An 18,751-nucleotide genomic window follows, 5' to 3' on the forward strand; every position below is an offset into this window, starting at 1 on the left:
GGAGAGTGGGCGCTTGTTGGGTGCAACGCCACCTGTTTATTTCATAGAGAGATGATGGCCTTTGGGGGAGGGGGTGGGGAACGAAAGAACATGTGCTGTACACGCCTCATAGTCTTGGGAGATGGAGACAGAGAAAACCAGCTGGCCTCAGGGTCTCATCCTCTGCGTATAGACTGCGTCCTGGCAGGCTCTGATTCAGGCTCTCTTGGCCGCTTGATTTATTCTTTGTTACTATTTTCACGTGGCCTGTGCTTCTCTGCAGAGGCCTTGGGGAGTCTCTCCAATTCTGATTTTCAAAAATAGTTCTTCAAAGGGTGCAGCATTCTTAGAAGAAGATGCACACGGGGCCACATGTTTCCAGCTGAGTTTGGGTTGACATGATTGAGGTTTGTAAAAAGCATCTGAGAAAACCAGAAGAATGCCGTCAGCCCGGCAAGGAAGTGCTTCCAGCGGGTGGCAATAGCGCTGAGAAGGAGAACCCAGAGCCTTTTCCACGGGAATCCCGCAGCCTTGGAATTCACTTCCTTTTCTGACATGGAACCCTCGGAGGTATTTATATCTTCTCCAAATGGAGTTTCCAGATCCTGGAGTGGAAATGAGGGTCTGGCTGGGGTTGGAGGGAGGAGCCCGCCTGACCTGGGAAGGCGGGAAGTGGAAGTATTGTATGTCAGGCAATCGCCTCTCTTCCTGGCCCAGCACCACAAAGCAAAGAAATAGGGGATTCTTTACAGCCAGAGTCCTGAAACCACACGTGGAAATTGACTGTGTACAGGAAAACGCTTTGAGAAAGGGAATTCTGGGATCAGAGCCCTCAACAGTATTCTAAAATCCCTGATTTTGTAGCTCACTCTCTGGGCCCAGACTCTGATCATTTTAAGCACTTCAAATTGGCTCTTTAATTTTGTTCATTTCCTTCACAACTCAGCACGGAATCAACCAGTTTCTGGCTTACGTCCAGTGACCGCTGAGTTCAGGTTAAAGATTTGCTTCTTCTAGCACCTGATGATTTCTATCTTCATCTTAATTATATTAAATGAGTCCCAAGCAGATTCATAGGCCCGTTTTCTACTCAGTTTTGAAAAGAAGGGGAAATGCAGTGTATATTCAAATGATGGCCAGAAAACAGGCAGTCCAAACAAGGATGACAGCCGTGCCGACGCTGGGGGCTGCGTTGTGATACGGCAACATTTAGCCTCCGAGCGTGGAAGCCGTCGTGGGGTGTTGCTCTAAAATGTGGGAATGTCAGGATGTGCCTGTGTGTGGACCGCCCAGGGGCTTACGTCAGATCAGCCCAAGGGGATCACGGCTTTCATCTGGCCGTAAGCTACTACGGATGAGCCCTCAATTGCTGGTTTAGCCGGAGGCCTCCCTGAACTGCCTGGAAGGGTTAGTCTCATTACAGATACTAACACATTTTGTGTTTTGCTGCCCTTTGGCTTTCAAATCAGCCTTTTCTACATCACTTTGACATGTTCATGAACTAGAAGACCCCTCTGGGTTCCATTAGTCAGCTCCCACACAGCGGCTTCATTCATCGTTCGGTCATTTGGACTTCTCAGAACAGGCGACGACACCCTCAGTTCGGTGCGGGAGCCAGAATTAGCTGTTTGGCGGTTCTACGCCTGGTCTGTCCAAGTGACGTCTGTTGATTCTGTGGTAGGGCCATTATTCCCCAGGGGACTGAGCCCTCGTCCTTAGATCTGTGCCTTTTGCCCTTGGCTTGTTTGCCGACAGAGGACCAGAGCAAACTGGCCACCGATGCAGGCCAGGTCTGTGGACCATCTTGGGAGCCCACTAGAGTGGATTCCTAGCGGAGGCATTTCTGGGCTGAAAAGTAAGTTCACATGGGATTCTGCTGGGCATTGCCAAAGTTCCCTGCCCTGCAAGCTGCAGTGAAAGGCTTTTTCTTTTAATAAGCGAGTTAAGTCCATTTGTATTCATGGAAAGACTGATGTCTGGTGCCAACTTTGTCATAAATGCATAATTTGTTTGGTTATATTTGCTATATCTCTTCATCTCTAACATGTGTGTTCATTGCTTTGTATTTATAATTTTTTCCTAGTTTTTAAGAAGGTTTGGATCTTCGTTCTAGTCATTACATTTCCACTGGTACCTTTTTAAAATTGTAGTTAGTTTACAATGTTGTGTTGGTTTCAAGTGTACAGCAAAGCAGTTCAGTTATATATATATTCTTTTTCAGATTCTTTTCCATGATCGGTTATTACAAGATATTGAGCATAGTTCCCTGTGCTATACAGTAGGTCCCTGTTGTTTACCTATTTTATATATTGTAGTGTGTATCTGTTCATCCCGAACTCCTAATTTCTCTCTCCCTTTGTACTTGTACTTTTTTTTCTTTGTTTTTTTTTTTGCGGTACACAGGCCTCTCACTGTTGTGGCCTCTCCCGTTGCGGAGCACAGGCTCCGGACGCACAGGCCCAGCGGCCATGGCTCACGGGCCCAGCCGCTCCGCGGCATGTGGGATCTTCCCGGACCGGGGCACGAACCCGTGCCCCCTGCATCGGCAGGCGGACTCTCAACCACTGCGTCACCAGGGAAGCCCTGTACTTGTACCTTTTTGAATGTCCTTCATCCCTAGTCTGAGAGCAGCTGAAGGGATAAGAGAGGCTGGGAAGCTGGAGGGCTGGTCTGGAGTCTTTAAGACTGTTCTTCCACATTCGTGCTCTCCTTGTGGTGCGTGGCAGGACTGCACATCCCTCCACTTTGACAGTCTGCTGTGGCCAGTGAAACTGAGCTGTCGGTGGACTTGGGAGTGGAAGCCCTGATGGGCCAGTGCAGACAGTCTGTGCCCTTTCTCTCAGGGGTCACAGAAGCAGAGGCCCAGCTGGAGCCTCGATGAGCCTCTGTGATGAGCAGAGCCCCTTGGGCTGGCTCTGGGGGTGTAACTTGTGCTGAGCCCACCTGGGAAGGGGCTCCAGGGAAGATTCTGATTCAGTAGGTCAGAGGTGAGGGCTGAGGCTCTGCGTCTCTAACAAAGTCCCAGGTGTGGTTGGTGGTGACGTTCATAGACCACATTTTTAGTAGCCAGGTACTGAGCCACAAAAATGTTTTCGTTCTTTGTTTCTTTACCGCATTGTAACCTAACTTAGTAGTTCTCAAAGTGTGGCTCCTGGAATAGCAGCCTCAGGACCACCACCTGGGAACTCAGAAATGCCCATTTCTGGGCTCTACTTCATGTCTACTGAGTTGGAAGCGCTGGAGCTGGGCTGCCCTGGATAGTGGATTTCAACAAGGCCTCCCTGTGATTCTGATGCATGCTACCGCTAACCTGGCCGATCCAGACCCATACCTTGATAGGTAGGGTCAGATCAATTACGACTTGCATTTAGTTTTGAGTAACAACACATCCAAAAAGCAGTGGCTTGAAAATGTAAGGGTTTATTTTTGTTATAAAAGAAATCCAGGGGTGGGCAAACAAGGACCTGCTGTATAGCACAGGGAACTATACTAAATATTTTGTAATAACCTATAAGGGAAAAGACTCTGAAAAAGATTCTGCTCCACTTTCCTTCAGGTATGACCCTCGTCATGATGCTTGTAGAATAGTTGCCAGGACTCCAGCCATCACGTCCACATCCACAGTGAATACCAGCTGAACATCCCCTCTTGAGACCCTCCCGGAAGTTCTCCCAAAGGACTTCTGCTTTTATCTCACTGGTTGGAGCAGTAGCACACCACAGCAAAGTGTGATTTTTTAGCCGGGCCCGTTATCATCTTGGACAAAACGAGGATTCTCTAAGTTAAGAAAAAAGATAAGAACGGATATTGAGTAGGCAACCAGCCGAGTCTACCAGAGGTGGTGGGGACTTAAGGTCTTCAGTGATGATGTTAAAGGCATGGAGAGGGCATTCTGTGAGCTGAAAGAGTTGTTGGATCTCGTCAGAGAGTAGGAGGTTTTAATTTACTGGTTCAGGGGAGAAGCAGCTCTGGGTATGGGTATATTTCAGGTATGGAATGTGGCTGTAGGAGTGGGGACTGGAGTGGAGGTGATGGTACTGGTTATAGGAGTGGAGGTGATGTCATTGGTTGGGAGGGGAGTAGGAGTGGAGGTGATGGTCATTGGCCGTAGGAGTGGAGGTGATGTCATTGGTTGGGAGCTGGATGGAAATGATGGTCATTGGCTGTAGGAGGGGCTGGAGCAAGCAGTCCTTGACGTGAGATCGGGAGTTTTACTGTTTTTCCTGCTGCATCCCAAGCATTCTATATCAGTGCCTGGTATATAGTAGGTACTCAGTGGAGAGCTGTTGAATTGAAGATAAAGAGGTCAAGCAATTTCTTTGAAAGAGCAGGTAATAGACACACACACACACACGCACGCACACACACACACACACACACACACACACACACACACACACACAGGTGATTCTGGGATGAGACCTGGCTCTGAGCGGGCATTTCACTCTGCAGGAGCCTTAACTAAGATTCTTCTCTGCTGCTCCCTTTGACCCCTGGCAGATCGGTTTGATTTTTTTTATCAGTTTTTACCGTGTAGCATAACCTGCTTGGTAATTCTCAGAGCACCCAGGAAAAGCCAGAGGAGGAGGAGAGATGAAAGCCTGACAGAATTATTAAACAGAATGGAAAGGTGCCCATCAACGGCAATAAAGCTCCCAGATAACAGTATGATAATGAACCTGTGCTTTTGTGTACCACTGCTATGGCGCAGGGTGGTCCTGTCTAGTTATAAGCTATACCCAAGATGGAAATGAAAGGGGGAAACAGCCGTGCATTACTCCACTAGAAATGTGCTCTACCTCCCAAAGAAAACCACTGTGAACATTTTTGTGAGTGACAGATTGTCAATGATTTTTATTTTTTTAATATTTCAAATTTGACAGTGATAATTAATTGCTTTTATAATTTACAAAATGTTTTTTAAAAGGAAATACGCCTTACTGAAAAAAATTATCACCTCAAATAGTCACTTTTGGAAACTAGCAGCAAGTTTTGAGAAAAGCTTAAAATGTGTTTTCCGTGCTTCAGGAATCTGAGTCATGCTTTGGGATGAAGGATTATGGGACAGCTGATACTTTGGGACTCTGTTTCCTTGGTGTCAGGTAGAAAGGTGTGATCTAATCATTGACTGGGACTTGTGTCTCTTATCGCCTGCAAGAAAGTCCAGGTAATTCATTTATTAGAAAACAGGCAGGTTTGTGTGTGTTTTCATGTGTGCATGTGTGTATGTATGTGTGGGTTTTATTTTTGCCTTGCAAATATTTGTTTGTATGTTTTGAGATTTTTGTTCTACAGTCTTAAAACTGTAGGATAATGACATAATTGGAAAAAGAGCTCTGTCCAGTTTCTCAGTGTCCATTCTAGATATTCTCAATGCATGAATGACCCTTTACTGTACATGAAAGCTGTGTGCAAACTCCCCACGTATTATCCTTTTTTTAAATTGAAGTATAGTTGATTTACAATGCTGTGTTAGTTTCAGGTGTACAGTGCAGTGATTCAGATATATATATATATATCTCAGATTCCTTTCCCTTATAGCCTATTACAAAATATCGAGTAGAGTTCCCTGTGCTGTACAGTAGGTCCTTGTTAGTTATCTATTTTATATATAGTAGTGTGTATGTGTTAATCCCAAACTCCTAATTTACACCTTTCCCCCTTTCCCTTTTGGTAACCATAAGTTTGTTTTCTATGTCTGTGGGTCTCTTTCTGTTTTGTCAGTAAGTTCATTTGTATCTTTCTTTTTAGATTCCACATATAAGCGATATTATATAATATTTTTCTTTCTCTGATTTACTTCACTTAGTATGATAATCTCCAGGTCCACCCATGTTGCTGCCAAATGGCTTTTCCTTCCTTTTTCATGGCCGAGTAGTATTCCATTCTGTGTGTGTGTGTGTGTGTGTGTGTGTGTGTGTGTGTATTGCAGGATCATATGGTAGCTGTTTTTAGTTTTTAAGGAACCTCCATACAGTTCTCTACGGTGGCTTTAACCCACATGGTATCTGTGTGTGTGTGTGTGTGTGTGTATTGCAGGATCATATGGTAGCTGTTTTTAGTTTCTAAGGAACCTCCATACAGTTCTCCACAGTGGCTTTAACCCACATGGTATCTGTGTGTGTGTGTGTGTGTGTGTATTGCAGGATCATATGGTAGCTGTTTTTAGTTTTTAAGGAACCTCCATACAGTTCTCCACAGTGGCTTTAACCCACATGGTATCTGTGTGTGTGTGTGTGTGTGTGTATTGCAGGATCATATGGTAGCTGTTTTTAGTTTCTAAGGAACCTCCATACAGTTCTCCACGGTGGCTTTAACCCACATGGTATCTTGAAACTTGACCCTAGAACAATAACAATGAACACACTGCATCTTCCCCCTTTTCCCTCTGAATACAGGGTTTTTCCAATGCCGGGGCTTGCCTATTTTGTCCTAACACCGTGTTGACATCTTAACAACAGTTGTCGGCACCCCCCACCACCCCTATCTGCTCCAGGTTCCAAAAAGGGAAGGCTCCTTTTAGAGGTCTGGAGCTACTGCCACCACTTTTCCCAAGTCGGTTTTATTTCTTGGCCGTCGCCCCTCCCCACTTAGGGCTCCTTCTTTAGGGAGAAATATTTACTGCTTACAGCAGAAGGAACCTGTTTACTGTCTAGGAAGGGCTCATATGGACAGGAAGTCTCGTTTCCTGGAAAGGAAAGGACTCGCTCGTGTGTTTCCGCTGGCCCCGCTGCCTTTGGACGCCCCTTCGTCCTTGCTGTCTGATCTTCAAGTTGCTGTCTGTTCCCCTGACTTCTTCTCGTCCTGAAGGCGCCAGCTCCAGCTCTGCTCCGGCCGAGTGGATGGGCTTTGGGACATGCAGTTTCCCAAACACAGCTTCTCTTCACGATCCGATCCTCTCCTCTGTGCCAGGAGCCGTTTATCTCATTTGCTGCTGCCTCTTTCCCCCCTTTCTGACACCCTGCCTGGGCTGCAACATCTCTGTGTAGAAATTTAACAGAAATATGCTGAAACAATTATTGGCTGATTTTAAACAGAAGTCTAGATCGGGTGGGAGGCAGGGTACCAAATGGACACCTCTTTCCATGAGGAAATCAAGTTTTCATCTGCTGCCAGAAGATGAAGCCTTGACCAGTTAAAAAGCAGAGAAAGTACCCACCAGCCTTGTCCATTGTAAAAGCTTGTCGTTTGCTTTCTCTGTTGGTTGTTTCTCTATGGGTCATCAACAGACTCTTTTATGTCATCTTCTGTGTACTGTAATTGCAGGTAGTTTGAGGATTTCTCTCCTGTTAAAAGGGGAGAGAATTTCACCTGCTGGAGAAATTATGTGTGTTTTGAGTACCCAGGGTTACCGCCTTTTCCTTCCTCTTTAGCGATATCTGTGTCCACAAATTAGCATGTATTGACCAGAGAATATCTTGCCTTTCCCCTCAGCAGCAGCCTCCCGTGTCCCTGTGTCAAAATTGGGGACAGCAAAATCCTGCCTAAAGTGAGGGGGTCTGCGATTCACCCCCGGGCGCTGTTCAGAGTGGCTTTCCACTTGATGGATACACAGTCCTCTCCAGCTCACTTCTTTGATTTCCAGTGAGATGCACAGTTATGGGGTTTGCTGGAGGAAAGCCCACAGGTGAGGCAGGAAGATCAGATAGGTAAGCTATACATAAAATGTAGATGCAGGAGCTTTAAAAAGGTGATGATGGGTGGAGGGAAGTCTGGGGCCACTCAGGGTAGTGGCAAGTAACATCAGATTTTTAGGAGAGCCTGAGACCCACCGTAGTTGCATTTAGAAACTGGTATTTTTATCGATGACCCAGAAATATCAACACAAGCTTCAGTTACTGTTATTTCTAAGACAGTCTGTTGTAAGATGGTCTAGCGTTTGAGGGGAGAAAATATAACTTCCTGAAACATTAAAATGTGGGAGAAAATGTGGCCTTGGATTCAAGGAAGCCCACTTTGCTTGGAAACATCTCTTTGGTTGATTGGCCGGTGTTAGAAGGCAGGAAGGTGTATGGAGCTGAGACCCAAACCCTAAGAGAAGATCTTTCTAGAGAGCTGGTTTCAGTTTTGACACCAAAACACCTGTAACAACTCTAAGCTAACTTGGAGATAAATGGCTCTAATATGTGTCCCCTATGTTAGTTACCTGCCTTGGGCTGTCAAGGGTCCCCACACAGCTGTGCTCTCTGGGACTGTGCGTGGTTTTTATGGTTTTCCCGCTCATCCTTTGTGATTCCACTGACAGAGTCTGGTGACTGTGAGGGTCCGCTGCTTAGCAACCGCCCCCCACTTGCTCGTTCCCTATCGTGAGCCCGAATTGCCACAGTTATTAGAATTGTGTGACAGTGTGGGGCTCGTCTGAGAACACGGAAGATTATGTATCACCTCAGTATTTGGAAAGAAGCAGTGAAGGATCTTTTTCTATCAAATGGGCTCATTATGACACTTTCTGGCCCGTGGAGGCACCTTGTCTTGAGGCTCGGGAGCTTTTCCTCATTTTGTACTGAGGATCTGCATGTGCTGGTGGTGCCCTTGCCTGGCCCCAGATTCAAGTCCCTTCTTGGCTGGTCCTGATGCTGTGTCGGTGAGGTCTCCATTCTCCCCTCCCTGCCCTGCACTTGGGGCAGCTCAGGGCCCATATTTCAGCGCAGAGAAGCGCCCTGCTGGAACTTCGCCCTGAGGTCTGCAGTTGGACACGGTGAGGTCAGGAACGGAAAATCCAGCACAGCCCACCGCCCTGATTGTACTGCTGCCCGCCAGCCCTGCCTGACGCCCTGCCCGTGGTCAGCCCCTTGTTTTCAGGACTCATTCACGGCTCACCACTGTCTTCCCCAGAGTCACACCCCATCAAGTCTCAGGGAAGCAGTGGCCCTGAGACGCTGAGCTCTCTCCTGAAAGCTCTTTCCCTGATGGATACAGTGATGTCTTTACCTTAAAACAGCTGGCTTTGTGCTTTTGCTATTCAGATTTTTGGTACTGAAAATATATCGTTTATGGATCGTTACGTAGGTGGGAACGTTATAGACAAAAGCAGTGAGTCAGGCAACACAAAATCAGGCAAGTGGTTCTGTCTGGGTGAGTATGATCCAGAAGGGGCTCAGATAGGAAAGCTGAAGCCCAAGGAAAGTTCTGCCTCTTAATCTAGGAGGCTCATAGGTGCTCTAATATCTTTTATTACAAATATAATACATTTCACAACAAAAAAATGAGCTTTGGAGGAGCACAGAGAAGCACGGTGTAATGGTCCAAGGAGCTCGTCTCTGAGTCAAAGATGAGAGTTTAATAGAGGGAATTCATGACTGTCGGGCAGATCTTTTGGTTGGTTTTGGTTTACGTCCTAGAGCCTAGCTCAGCTCTGAGTAGGTGAGTTTGCTGGAGCTAGTTGAGTAGCTTAGCTAGCGAGTAGTTGAGCTATAGAATATCAACCCAGTGGGTATCGCGTTTTAGAGAAGGGAATGGGGGTTGTGGCTGTTGAAAGGAAACCTGCGGGACCCCAGCCCCTCCAAGCATCAGCCCCAGGGATCAGGCTCTGAGTTTCAGTCCAAGAAATAGAAACCTCTGCTAGAGGCTGCTGCGTGATTCACCTTCTCCTAAGACGGGCAGAGCCTGTGGAGGTGACGGGTCTTCACGGGAGCGATGTAGTTTAAAATCTGAGCCATGAATAGAGAACTCGAAGTACAACCTGCATGCAGAGTGTGTGGGGAAGAAAACGACCATGTTGCCTGGCAAAGGCTCTGCCTGGGGATCATTTCACGGCTGATGATTGCACTTCTCAGAACCCACAAAAAGCCCTGATCGATAAGTTGTCAGGAAAGTTTTTCTTTGACTGCGTGTTTTTCTTTTCCCCAGTTCACCAACTACATTCTACTTTGGAGGCTTTGTTTTAACTCTTTCAAGTCACAACTGGAACATCTGTCTTACGTAGAATCATTCCTGCAAGAATTTACATTAAACCAGATAGAAAGTTAGATAATTAATAAATAGGTAGCAGATAGATAGTTAGCTCTCCATGAGTCTATAAATAATCCATTTATGTAAAGAGTCTAATGTCAGGATGGAACTAGTAGACTGGGACTGCATCACTGATAATTACTTTGGTTTTTGATTCTTTAAAAGAACCTCTAATAAAAGGAAGCAACGGAGAAAGGAAGAACTCTTTTAGGACTTTTTTTGCTTATGCTATTTTATACTTAAACAGAATTGATGGCTTTTGAAATACATGGTTGGAAAGATTTTTCTGTACAAATTAGCAAAGCCCAACTTTTCCATAGGAGACCATATCCCTCTCCAAATGATAAGGTCTGTAACAACCACCATTTGGGGGGACTTTCACATACAGGCACAGGGACCCAGGGGGGGTACTTTACCTTCATTTTGTTTGTTTGTTTGTGGGAATCGGAATGCTGGGTCCACCCTCTTGTTGGCCCTCCTGCCTCAGGTCCCACAGCCAGGACGCCCAGCGAGGGGACCGTCTGTGTTCCATCTCTTCCCACTACCCTGCCGGCCTCACCACACTCAGCCTGTCCTCACTGGCTGGGATGCCAGGACTCAGGGACAGAGAGGCTGGAAGGAATTGCAGACAACTGGCATTTTAAGAGAAGTCACCACTCTAATCAGTGCCTGGTAGTCATGGGCTCATTTCCTTTTTGTGTACAAGACATCTCAGAAAATATGATGAGAATCTTCCAAGAATCTCGATTATTCCAGTGGTTCCCAGGACCCTTTTTCTGCCCCCCGTACGCGGGAGGTCTGGATGCGTCCCACCCTCACCGGCAGCTGTGCCTGTCTCCCCTTAGGTGACCTCAGCATAAGGAGGAGATGACACCTGGTCAAGAGTCACTGCCGTGTTTAAAGTGAATAACTTTTAAAACTTTATAGAGTATTCCAAAAGAAAAAGAAAGAAAGCAAAAGCAAAGAGTACAACACAGGCAAAGTGTGAAAAGCAAGTCTCTCTCCCGCCCCCAGTTCCTGGTCCTGAGTTGCCCTCTCCCAAGACAGTCCAGTTCCCAGGGTCTTTGGGGTCCTTCCAAAGATGTTCTGAGCAGATAAGCACTGACTGGGGAAGCAGATCTGGCACACTGTCCACACTCTGTTCACTTGATAATGAATCTTAGAGATGATTCCCCCTCTACCCAGGAACACGTGTCTTATTCTTTTTCACTGCTGCAAAGCAGGGAAGTGCTGTAATTTACTTAACAGTCTCCTGCTGGTGAGCAGAAGGTGATTTCCAGACCTTTGATATTACAATGTGGCGACAAGCAACACGCTGTACACCTTGTAGACCCACTGCTTTAGTAGAGGTGAGCACAGACAGCTGATAAATTACATCCTGCATCTGCGCTTGCCATAGGACGTAACCCGGCAGCATTGTTTCTGGAATAATAATGATAATGAACGTTTATTAAATGTTTACTGTGTATCAGGTACTGTGCTAAACCCCTTAGCTGGATCATTATTTTCTTATAGTATTACCTTGATTTTAACATTTAGTGTTTATATTAATAATATGCTTACATTATTTATCATATAAAATGATTATATACATTCCATAAATATATTACTTATTATTTAAATAGGTAAATTGATTATAAAAATAAATATATCAAAATTAAACATATAATATTTAGCATTATTACCTTGTTATAGTATTATCTCAATTTTATAGATGAGGCCAGATAGCATATAAGTGGTGGAGGGGGGATTTGAACCCAAGGTATCTTCCCCCAGAGTCAATGTGCTAAACCACCCATTCGATTATCTACTATCTGGAAGGTCTTTTGAGCTCCTAAGGGTACCAGGGAGCACGGTCTCTTCAGAGCCACGTGCATGAGAGCAGTGCATGTAGAGGGGCTCCCGAGTGAACCCCGGGGACGTCTGGCCAGAACTGGTGACCGCATGTCGTTGCTGGGTGAGCACATGCACGTCGGCATCAATGACGCCTGTCCCCTTGAGGCAGGCAGCACTGCAGCCCATCTGCCTGTCTCTGGGAGAGCGTGGCGTGCAGAAGTCAGCACGTGAGACGCGGGCTCCTCAGATGTTTTGAGCACGATTCTCATTTTATTTTTAGTAGAAACAAAAGTATTTTCTGGAAGCCGCGAGAAGCAACAAGAAGGAGCACACGTGACTGTGTCTGCTTCCCCGGTGGAACAGAAGCTGGTTGAAGATCCCCTTCCTGATGGGTCTAGCTCTCCAAGCAACAGCTGTCAGTCTAGTGACCTCTCTGAACCCGCAGAGAGTCAACAGCAAAGCCTTCCGAAACTCAGCTTCCCTTTACCTGGGTCCCTTTGCCCCTTCCAAGATTTATGCACATCTCTGCAGGAAGACCACAGTGTTCAGATAGAAAGAGAGTTCCTGGAAGGTAAGGAGTGAGGGAGGTATAGGGTTGAGATGATTCTTCCTTAATCTTCATAGGGAACATGGTACAGGGTCTTCCTGGGCCCTGGTTCACTTGAGCTTCCCTTAGGAATCTGCCTTTTCTCCAACTGTACAAGCAGAGAAGAAGCAGGACCAGCAGGTTTAAATAGTGGGCAAGTTCTACCTCCCAAGCAGTGAGAAGACAGCACTGCATGGGTCAGGAAATCCCAGCCCTACTGAGCACAAGGCCAGCATTGCCTGAAGCTGAGAAGAAGGCCGCTCCCAGGTGCCCGGCAGGTTCTCGGGCCTCGTTAGGGAACAGTTGAGACCCGGGGTGGCTGCCCTGAAGGCAGCGGGTGCGCCAGGCTGAGAGTGGTCCTCAGTAACTGACTGGCCAGGATAATGGCCGGGGCGTGGAGACCCCACATGTGCCAGGCTCTCGACAAACAGAGTGCACTGACCTCACAGTGCCTTGAAGATAGGTCCCTGGCTCAGCCTCTCACAGAAGTCAAACCAGGCCATCGTTTCTCTAAAGGCCAAGTGGCTGACCCCTACGAATATTGCAGCGACCATTGATATATAAAAAAAACATAGGAATAAAATAGAAAAAAGATCTGTGGTGCCCAGTTATAACAGAGGAAAATTTAGATTTCCTATCACTCTAAAGATTTTCCCAAAGAGCTGTGGATGAGGACAGAAAGGAAAAGATTATAGAGCTTTGGATTATAAAAGTTAAAATATTTATGGTAATTGATAAAAACATTTTTTTCCTGAAACCCAAGTGAATCTCTAGCTCATTAAAGGAGTATGTATTGAATACCCACTGTATACCATCAAAGAAGCATTTATTAAACACCTACTGTATGCCAGGCACTGTGCACGGTGTTTCCTGCCCTCCAGGTGCTCTCAGTCCGGTACCAGAGACATCGGGGTTGTAACTGTGCCTGTGATGAGCCATCAGGAAGCTGAGGACGGCCCCAGATGCTGCAAGGAGGGGCTGGACAGAGACACCTTCCTCAAGGAAATGATTTTGAGAAAGAACTTGAAAGCTGATTAGAGGTTTAAAAATCAGACCCTAAGGTGAAGAGCATTGCAGGCTGAGGGAAAAGCACACACAAAACAAAGAATGGATGGAAAGAGCATGGCTGATTAGGGGTCCAGGGGGCCGGAGTGCAGGGGTGGAGGGGGGGCTAGTGTGAATCCAAGGTCCCGTGGGTCGAGTTGGAAGGTCCGTATAAATCCACTAAGAGAGTCTGGACTGAAGCCTGGGCCAAGTCCTTGAAGGGGACGAGACCTAATTAGATCTGCTCTGAAGGTGATTGTCTCCTGGACAACGTGGAGGCCGGATGGGAGAGGGCCAGGCAGGGAGGCTGAGACCGGCTAGAGATGAGTACAGACCATGCCACTGGGGAGGACTGGCCACAGTAGTAGAGACTTTGAAGATAATGGACAAAGCTTTGTCGTGAGCAATGGAGAAAATGAGTGTGTCAGGACTGCCCTTGCGTCGCTGGATCTGTGGTGGGGAAGGATGGGAGGAAACCGTGGCTTCCCTGAGTATAGGGTGAGCTAGAATAAAGGTTCACAAGAGATGGAAACAGTACCACGGAAAGTGTAATTAGCTCTAGCCGTAGGGGGTTGGGGGACAGATATCTGGGTTAGGGGTTAGGCCTGAAGCAGGGATGGGGGAGCAACAGGGAAATCTCCAGAAAAGAACTGGAGCAAATGCTTAGAAGAACAAGGAGAAGGATTTGCGAACCTCTAAGCAGCCTGTTGTTGGTAGAGCATCAAAATTGGTAGCTGGAGGGCAGCACCCACCATGAACGAGCCATGAGAAGTCTGCTCTCCTTGTAGCGCTTGTAGGTAGTAGGGAACATTGATGGATTTGGGGTGGAGACAGGACAGCTGGTCCAGACCACAGAGGATCTGGGTGTGAATGGCGGAGGTTATAATGGGGGGTCAGTTAAGAGATTCATGGGACCATGGAGGTGCGTCCCGTGGCCACCTCTCCACGCCCAACAGAACTAGCTGCTTCTGGGCACCTGAGCTGGCAGTGTGGAGAGAGGCATGCTGAGTATGACGCGGTCCGGCCCTCAAGGGAGTCACAGGCCTGTGGGGTTGAAGCATCCTGTGATGGGCCCACTGATGCTGCTGTGTGAAGCGTGCTCCACGGCAGGTACACAGAGGAGGCAGGAGGGGGCGTTTTCCTGAAAAACTCAGCCTTAGAGGTAGGAGGTCACTGGGTGGGCACCAAAGGGGCTTCGTGGAGATGGGAAGGCGTGTGTACGAGGAGTGAGGGCACCACCAGTGAGTCTCAGAACCGGAGAGGGTTGGTAAGGCTGTGGTTAGGGCTCGTGTGGTGAGGGGAGTCAGGGAGCCCAGATGGGAAGAGTGGGCTGGGACAGACACTGTGTTCCAAGTGGAGCAGTTGTTCAGTAAGGGCTGAGTGAATACGTATGAATCACCCACTTTCACCACCCCAAAGGCAACCCTGCCCGAAATGCTGTAGCATCAACTCATCCTCTGATCTCTTCCACCAAGGAATGTCAAGATGGCTTCAGGATGGAGCCCAGTCCCGCACTGAGACAGAGAGAGTTCCAATTATGAATGTAAAGCCAGGGCTAGTCTCTGGTAGATTAAGGGGAGGGATAGATAATTGAACACCGTTCCTCTGTCTTACATCATTAGCGTAGCAAAGATAAGGTAAATTAATACACGGTCCCCAAACAACCCAACTGAAATAGTTGTACAGGACACACGTAATAGGAAGCGCAGAATAGAAAAAGTTTCTTTGCAGCGGGAGCAAAGGCATTTTGAACGTCAGAAGCCAAGGGAATACCTCCACGGCATCACTAGCCAGTCTCAAGGTCTGGCTGCCTACAAACATGCCTCCCCGTGACCAGGGCAGCTGGGCGTCTGTGATGAGGCGTGATCTCGTGGGCTTAACGAGGCCCATTAATAACCCACTGGTGTTTCTATTTTCAAAATTGTCTTCTGTGTCTCATGGCCTTGAGGAACCAGGAGAAAATCACTGGGTGCTCTCTAAATGGAATTCTAATCTTCTCTCCCAGGAGATTACACGTGCTGTGACTTGGTTGTTAAAATAAAGGAATGCAAGAAGAGGGAGCAGCCCACCACGCCCGAGCCCGAGCCAGTGCCCACTGAGCCAGAAAACCCCCAGGGACCAGAGACCCACGACCTGCCGGAAGATTGTTCCAAGAGCCAGCAAATGCCCGCAGGCTCCTTGACCTTGCAGGTAAGGCCTTCCATGCATCCCGGTGTGATTCCCACCAAGGGGAGACTTTTCCCGGGGAGCCTGTGGGCACATGACCTCACTTCTGCTTCTGAGGCTGGAGACCTGACTCAGCTTCCTGGTGGCTGTGTGACTCTGGGCAGGTCCCCTAACCTCTGTTCTGGGCCTCTGTTCCATCATGTGAGTAAGGAGATGATGATGTCTGCTCCCGCGGGCTAGGATGGGAATCGCATAACATCAGTAGTGACTGTGATTGGAGCAATGACAGCATTTGTTGAGAACTTTCTGGTACCCAGACACGGACAGGGTCACTTCATGGGCGTCAGGGCCTTGCATCCTCATGGCACCCCCATGAGGCAGGAGTCCCTACAGCCCTATCTTCAGATAAGAACATAAGCCTTTGAAAGATTAAGGAAGTCCCAAAGTCATGGCCTTGAGTTCAATGATATGGAACCTCTCATTTGTGTCTTTCCCCAATTGTAGAAGTAATATGTACACATTTTTTAAAGTTCAAAAAATACATAGGTATAAAGATTAGAAGGACAAACAATCCGGAGAAAGCCAACTACGCCTTCTGGGAGACACACGATGCGTTGTCAGCAGCCCTGCTGGTGTGCAGCTCCACCTGCCGGCCCTGCACCCCTGTCCCCCAGGTGGTCCCACCGTGAGAGACTCATGTGCTCCCAAGGCAGCTTGAGCCTCCATCCTCAGGGCGGGCAGCCGGGGCAGCGGCCATGCCTGGGCCCACAGGCCATCCCCAGGGGCCATCTCTCCAGGCCCCAGTGACTCGTGCCTGGGACCTGGGGCTGGCACCTTGGAGGCCGACTGGCCAAGAGACTCCTTTCCTGGCACAGCAGCTAGGGGCGCGAGCACGACACGGATGGAGCCCACGTCGCCCTCTCACTGGAAACCCTAAGCTCCCCGAGGGCTGGGAGAGGAATGAGGCAGAGGACGTTTACGCTATGGCAGCACCTCCAGAGGGCCTATGCTGAGCGCCTGCTATTTGCAGAGCTGGGGCAGTGGCTGTAAGGGATGCGATGTGGAGGAGATAGGGCACCTGCCATCCGGGAGCTCACAGCCTAGCGTGACAATACATGTGCGTGAATCCCTTGCGCGGGGTGGTCCCTGAAGTACCAGTAAGCTCAGGCTGAACAGGGAGACCTGGAAGTTTACTGGGAGAACCGAGACTTGAGCCAATGGGTGTAGCTGGGGGTGGTACTCCAGGTAGGGGATCAACTTGAACAGCGGTCTGTAAGGAATATCAGGTTAAGACAGTGAAAGGCAGGGTGGGAAAAGCATGGGACACCCACAGCAGAGGGTCGCCAGGCAATCTACCAAATTACGACGAGCCTCAGTTTTTGCCTCTGTCAGATGGGGATAAATGTATCTGCCTTCCAGAATCACTGCGGGGATTCTCAGACAACAAATACACATAAAGCATTGAGCTTAGTGTCTAGCACAGAGCAGAGTGTGTCAGTGGTGGTTATTCCTTTTCAGTAAATCTGTGTTAGGGGCTTCGTCCATGCACGGCGTGGCGGATGCGGTGAGAGGTGAGGCCGAAGAGGAAATACGGGAATTCTGACCTCCCCTATGGAGCTTGCAGAACCATTCTGCAAAGGCAGAGCTCTCCTGCCGGCTCTCTCTTCCTGGGAGGAGAAGCTGTTTCCGTTAGCTATGATTACTGTTTCTCCTGGACAGACACGTGCTTCACGCTGGGAGGGGGATCTGGTTCTGTGCTTCTTAAGGCATCCAGCTCCCTGCAGAAGCAGCTGACTCGGAACGCCTCCATTCCTCTCCCACCTGTGTCGCTTTGGAATATGGAATTTAGGGCATTCAGATTTTGGAAATGGATTAATTGACAGGGAGGAGAAGGAACGGGCGGAGGTGTGCCTTTGCACTCGCAATTTGCTGCTGGTGACTGTCAGTCGTGCTGCAGCGGGGCCCCTGGTGCTGACTGAGACCTATGTTACCAACGTGTCTGTTGCCATCTTTCCATGAGGTGTTGGGAGAAAATTGGGATGTGCTCATGCATCAGCCTCTCGACCCAATCAGACAGGTGTGTTGCCTTTCTGCGTCATTTCTCTTAAAAAGAAAATACTTTCCTGGCTCCTCTTAGGAGGCCCTGGAAGTCCGCAAACCTCAGTTCATTTCTCGCTCGCAAGAACGTCTGAAGAAGCTAGAACACATGGTACAGCAGAGAAAAGCCCAGCAGAAGGAGAGCCTGGGCCAGAAGCAGAGTCTCCTTCCTGTCCGCGCCAATAAGAAGCAGTTCACCGTTCCCCACCCTCTTAGCGGTAAGCTACAGGTGGCTCGGGAGGGCTGGCGAGACTGCCGGATCCTGGGGCTGCGACCTTCACCCAGGCCGGTGGTCCAAATGGTGCCCCTGCCCTATGCGGGACTCATGTTCGCCCAAGTACCCAAACCTCAGGGTCATACAGCCTGCCCCGGAAGCCAGCCCATCCTGAGAGGTCGAGTACGGGCCGTGGACTCAGCAGAGATAACCTGGGACACAGATTTACCGTTTTAGCTGGGAGAGCAGCAGCCCAGCGTAGCCGGCTCAGATTCTCGGTTCCTTAATAGGTATTTGCAAGAGGTGCCCTTTGCCCTTGATAGATTGCAGAACGGGTCTCGGGGTGAGAGGTTGACTCCAGTTTGTCTATATCAACATTCATCATGAAACCCCTTTCCTGCTGGGGGCTCAGAGAAGGGATGGCCAGCTTTCCAAGCGCCAGGAGGCCGGTGTCGCACTGACCCTGCAAGGGCGGCGCTCATTGACTCACTGGAGAAGTCGTTACCAGGCCCCTTCTCTGGGCCAGGCTCCGTGCTGGGAGCTGGGGAGAGTGCAGTGAGCAAGGCTGGCCTCCGTCCTTTCTTCGTGGAGCTTATAAACAGACTATTAAACCAGCGAGAATAAGAAGAGACAAGGGCACAGGTGGGGACATGGGAGCACATTCTGATGGCCTGCCAACTCAAATCTTAAAATCTGGAGGCCTGGGGAAACCTCCGTTTTATTTCTTTGGATAGACGAACAAGATCTTTCTTCCTAGGAAAATGTTCCGGCCCCCAGGAGGTGAAATCATGGGTCTAATTCTGAATAAAAGTCCTCTGGGGAAATAACCATATTCAATAAAATGCAGCTTAGCAAATATTACCAAGATCTTAAAATGG

General features: G+C 48.4%; 1 protein-coding gene across 3 annotated transcripts in view; it reads left to right on the top strand.

Moving 5' to 3' along the window:
- The window catches only part of CUNH10orf90 (chromosome unknown C10orf90 homolog), a 225,628-nt gene that overhangs the window by 181,623 nt on the left and 25,254 nt on the right, over window positions 1–18,751 (top strand). For 2 of the 3 annotated variants that reach the window (XM_024751585.1, XM_024751586.1), the window contains 3 exons: window positions 12,047–12,337; window positions 15,402–15,586; window positions 17,700–17,877. In XM_024751585.1, the coding sequence (XP_024607353.1) occupies window positions 12,047–12,337; window positions 15,402–15,586; window positions 17,700–17,877 (654 nt within the window). The remainder of the gene's footprint in view (window positions 1–12,046; window positions 12,338–15,401; window positions 15,587–17,699; window positions 17,878–18,751) is intronic. The other variant, XM_024751587.1, reaches the window with a different exon arrangement.

The sequence above is a fragment of the Neophocaena asiaeorientalis genome, unplaced genomic scaffold (genome assembly GCF_003031525.2).
Source record: "Neophocaena asiaeorientalis asiaeorientalis breed wild unplaced genomic scaffold, Neophocaena_asiaeorientalis_V1.1 scaffold108, whole genome shotgun sequence".
Classification (NCBI taxonomy): Eukaryota; Metazoa; Chordata; class Mammalia; order Artiodactyla; family Phocoenidae; genus Neophocaena; species Neophocaena asiaeorientalis.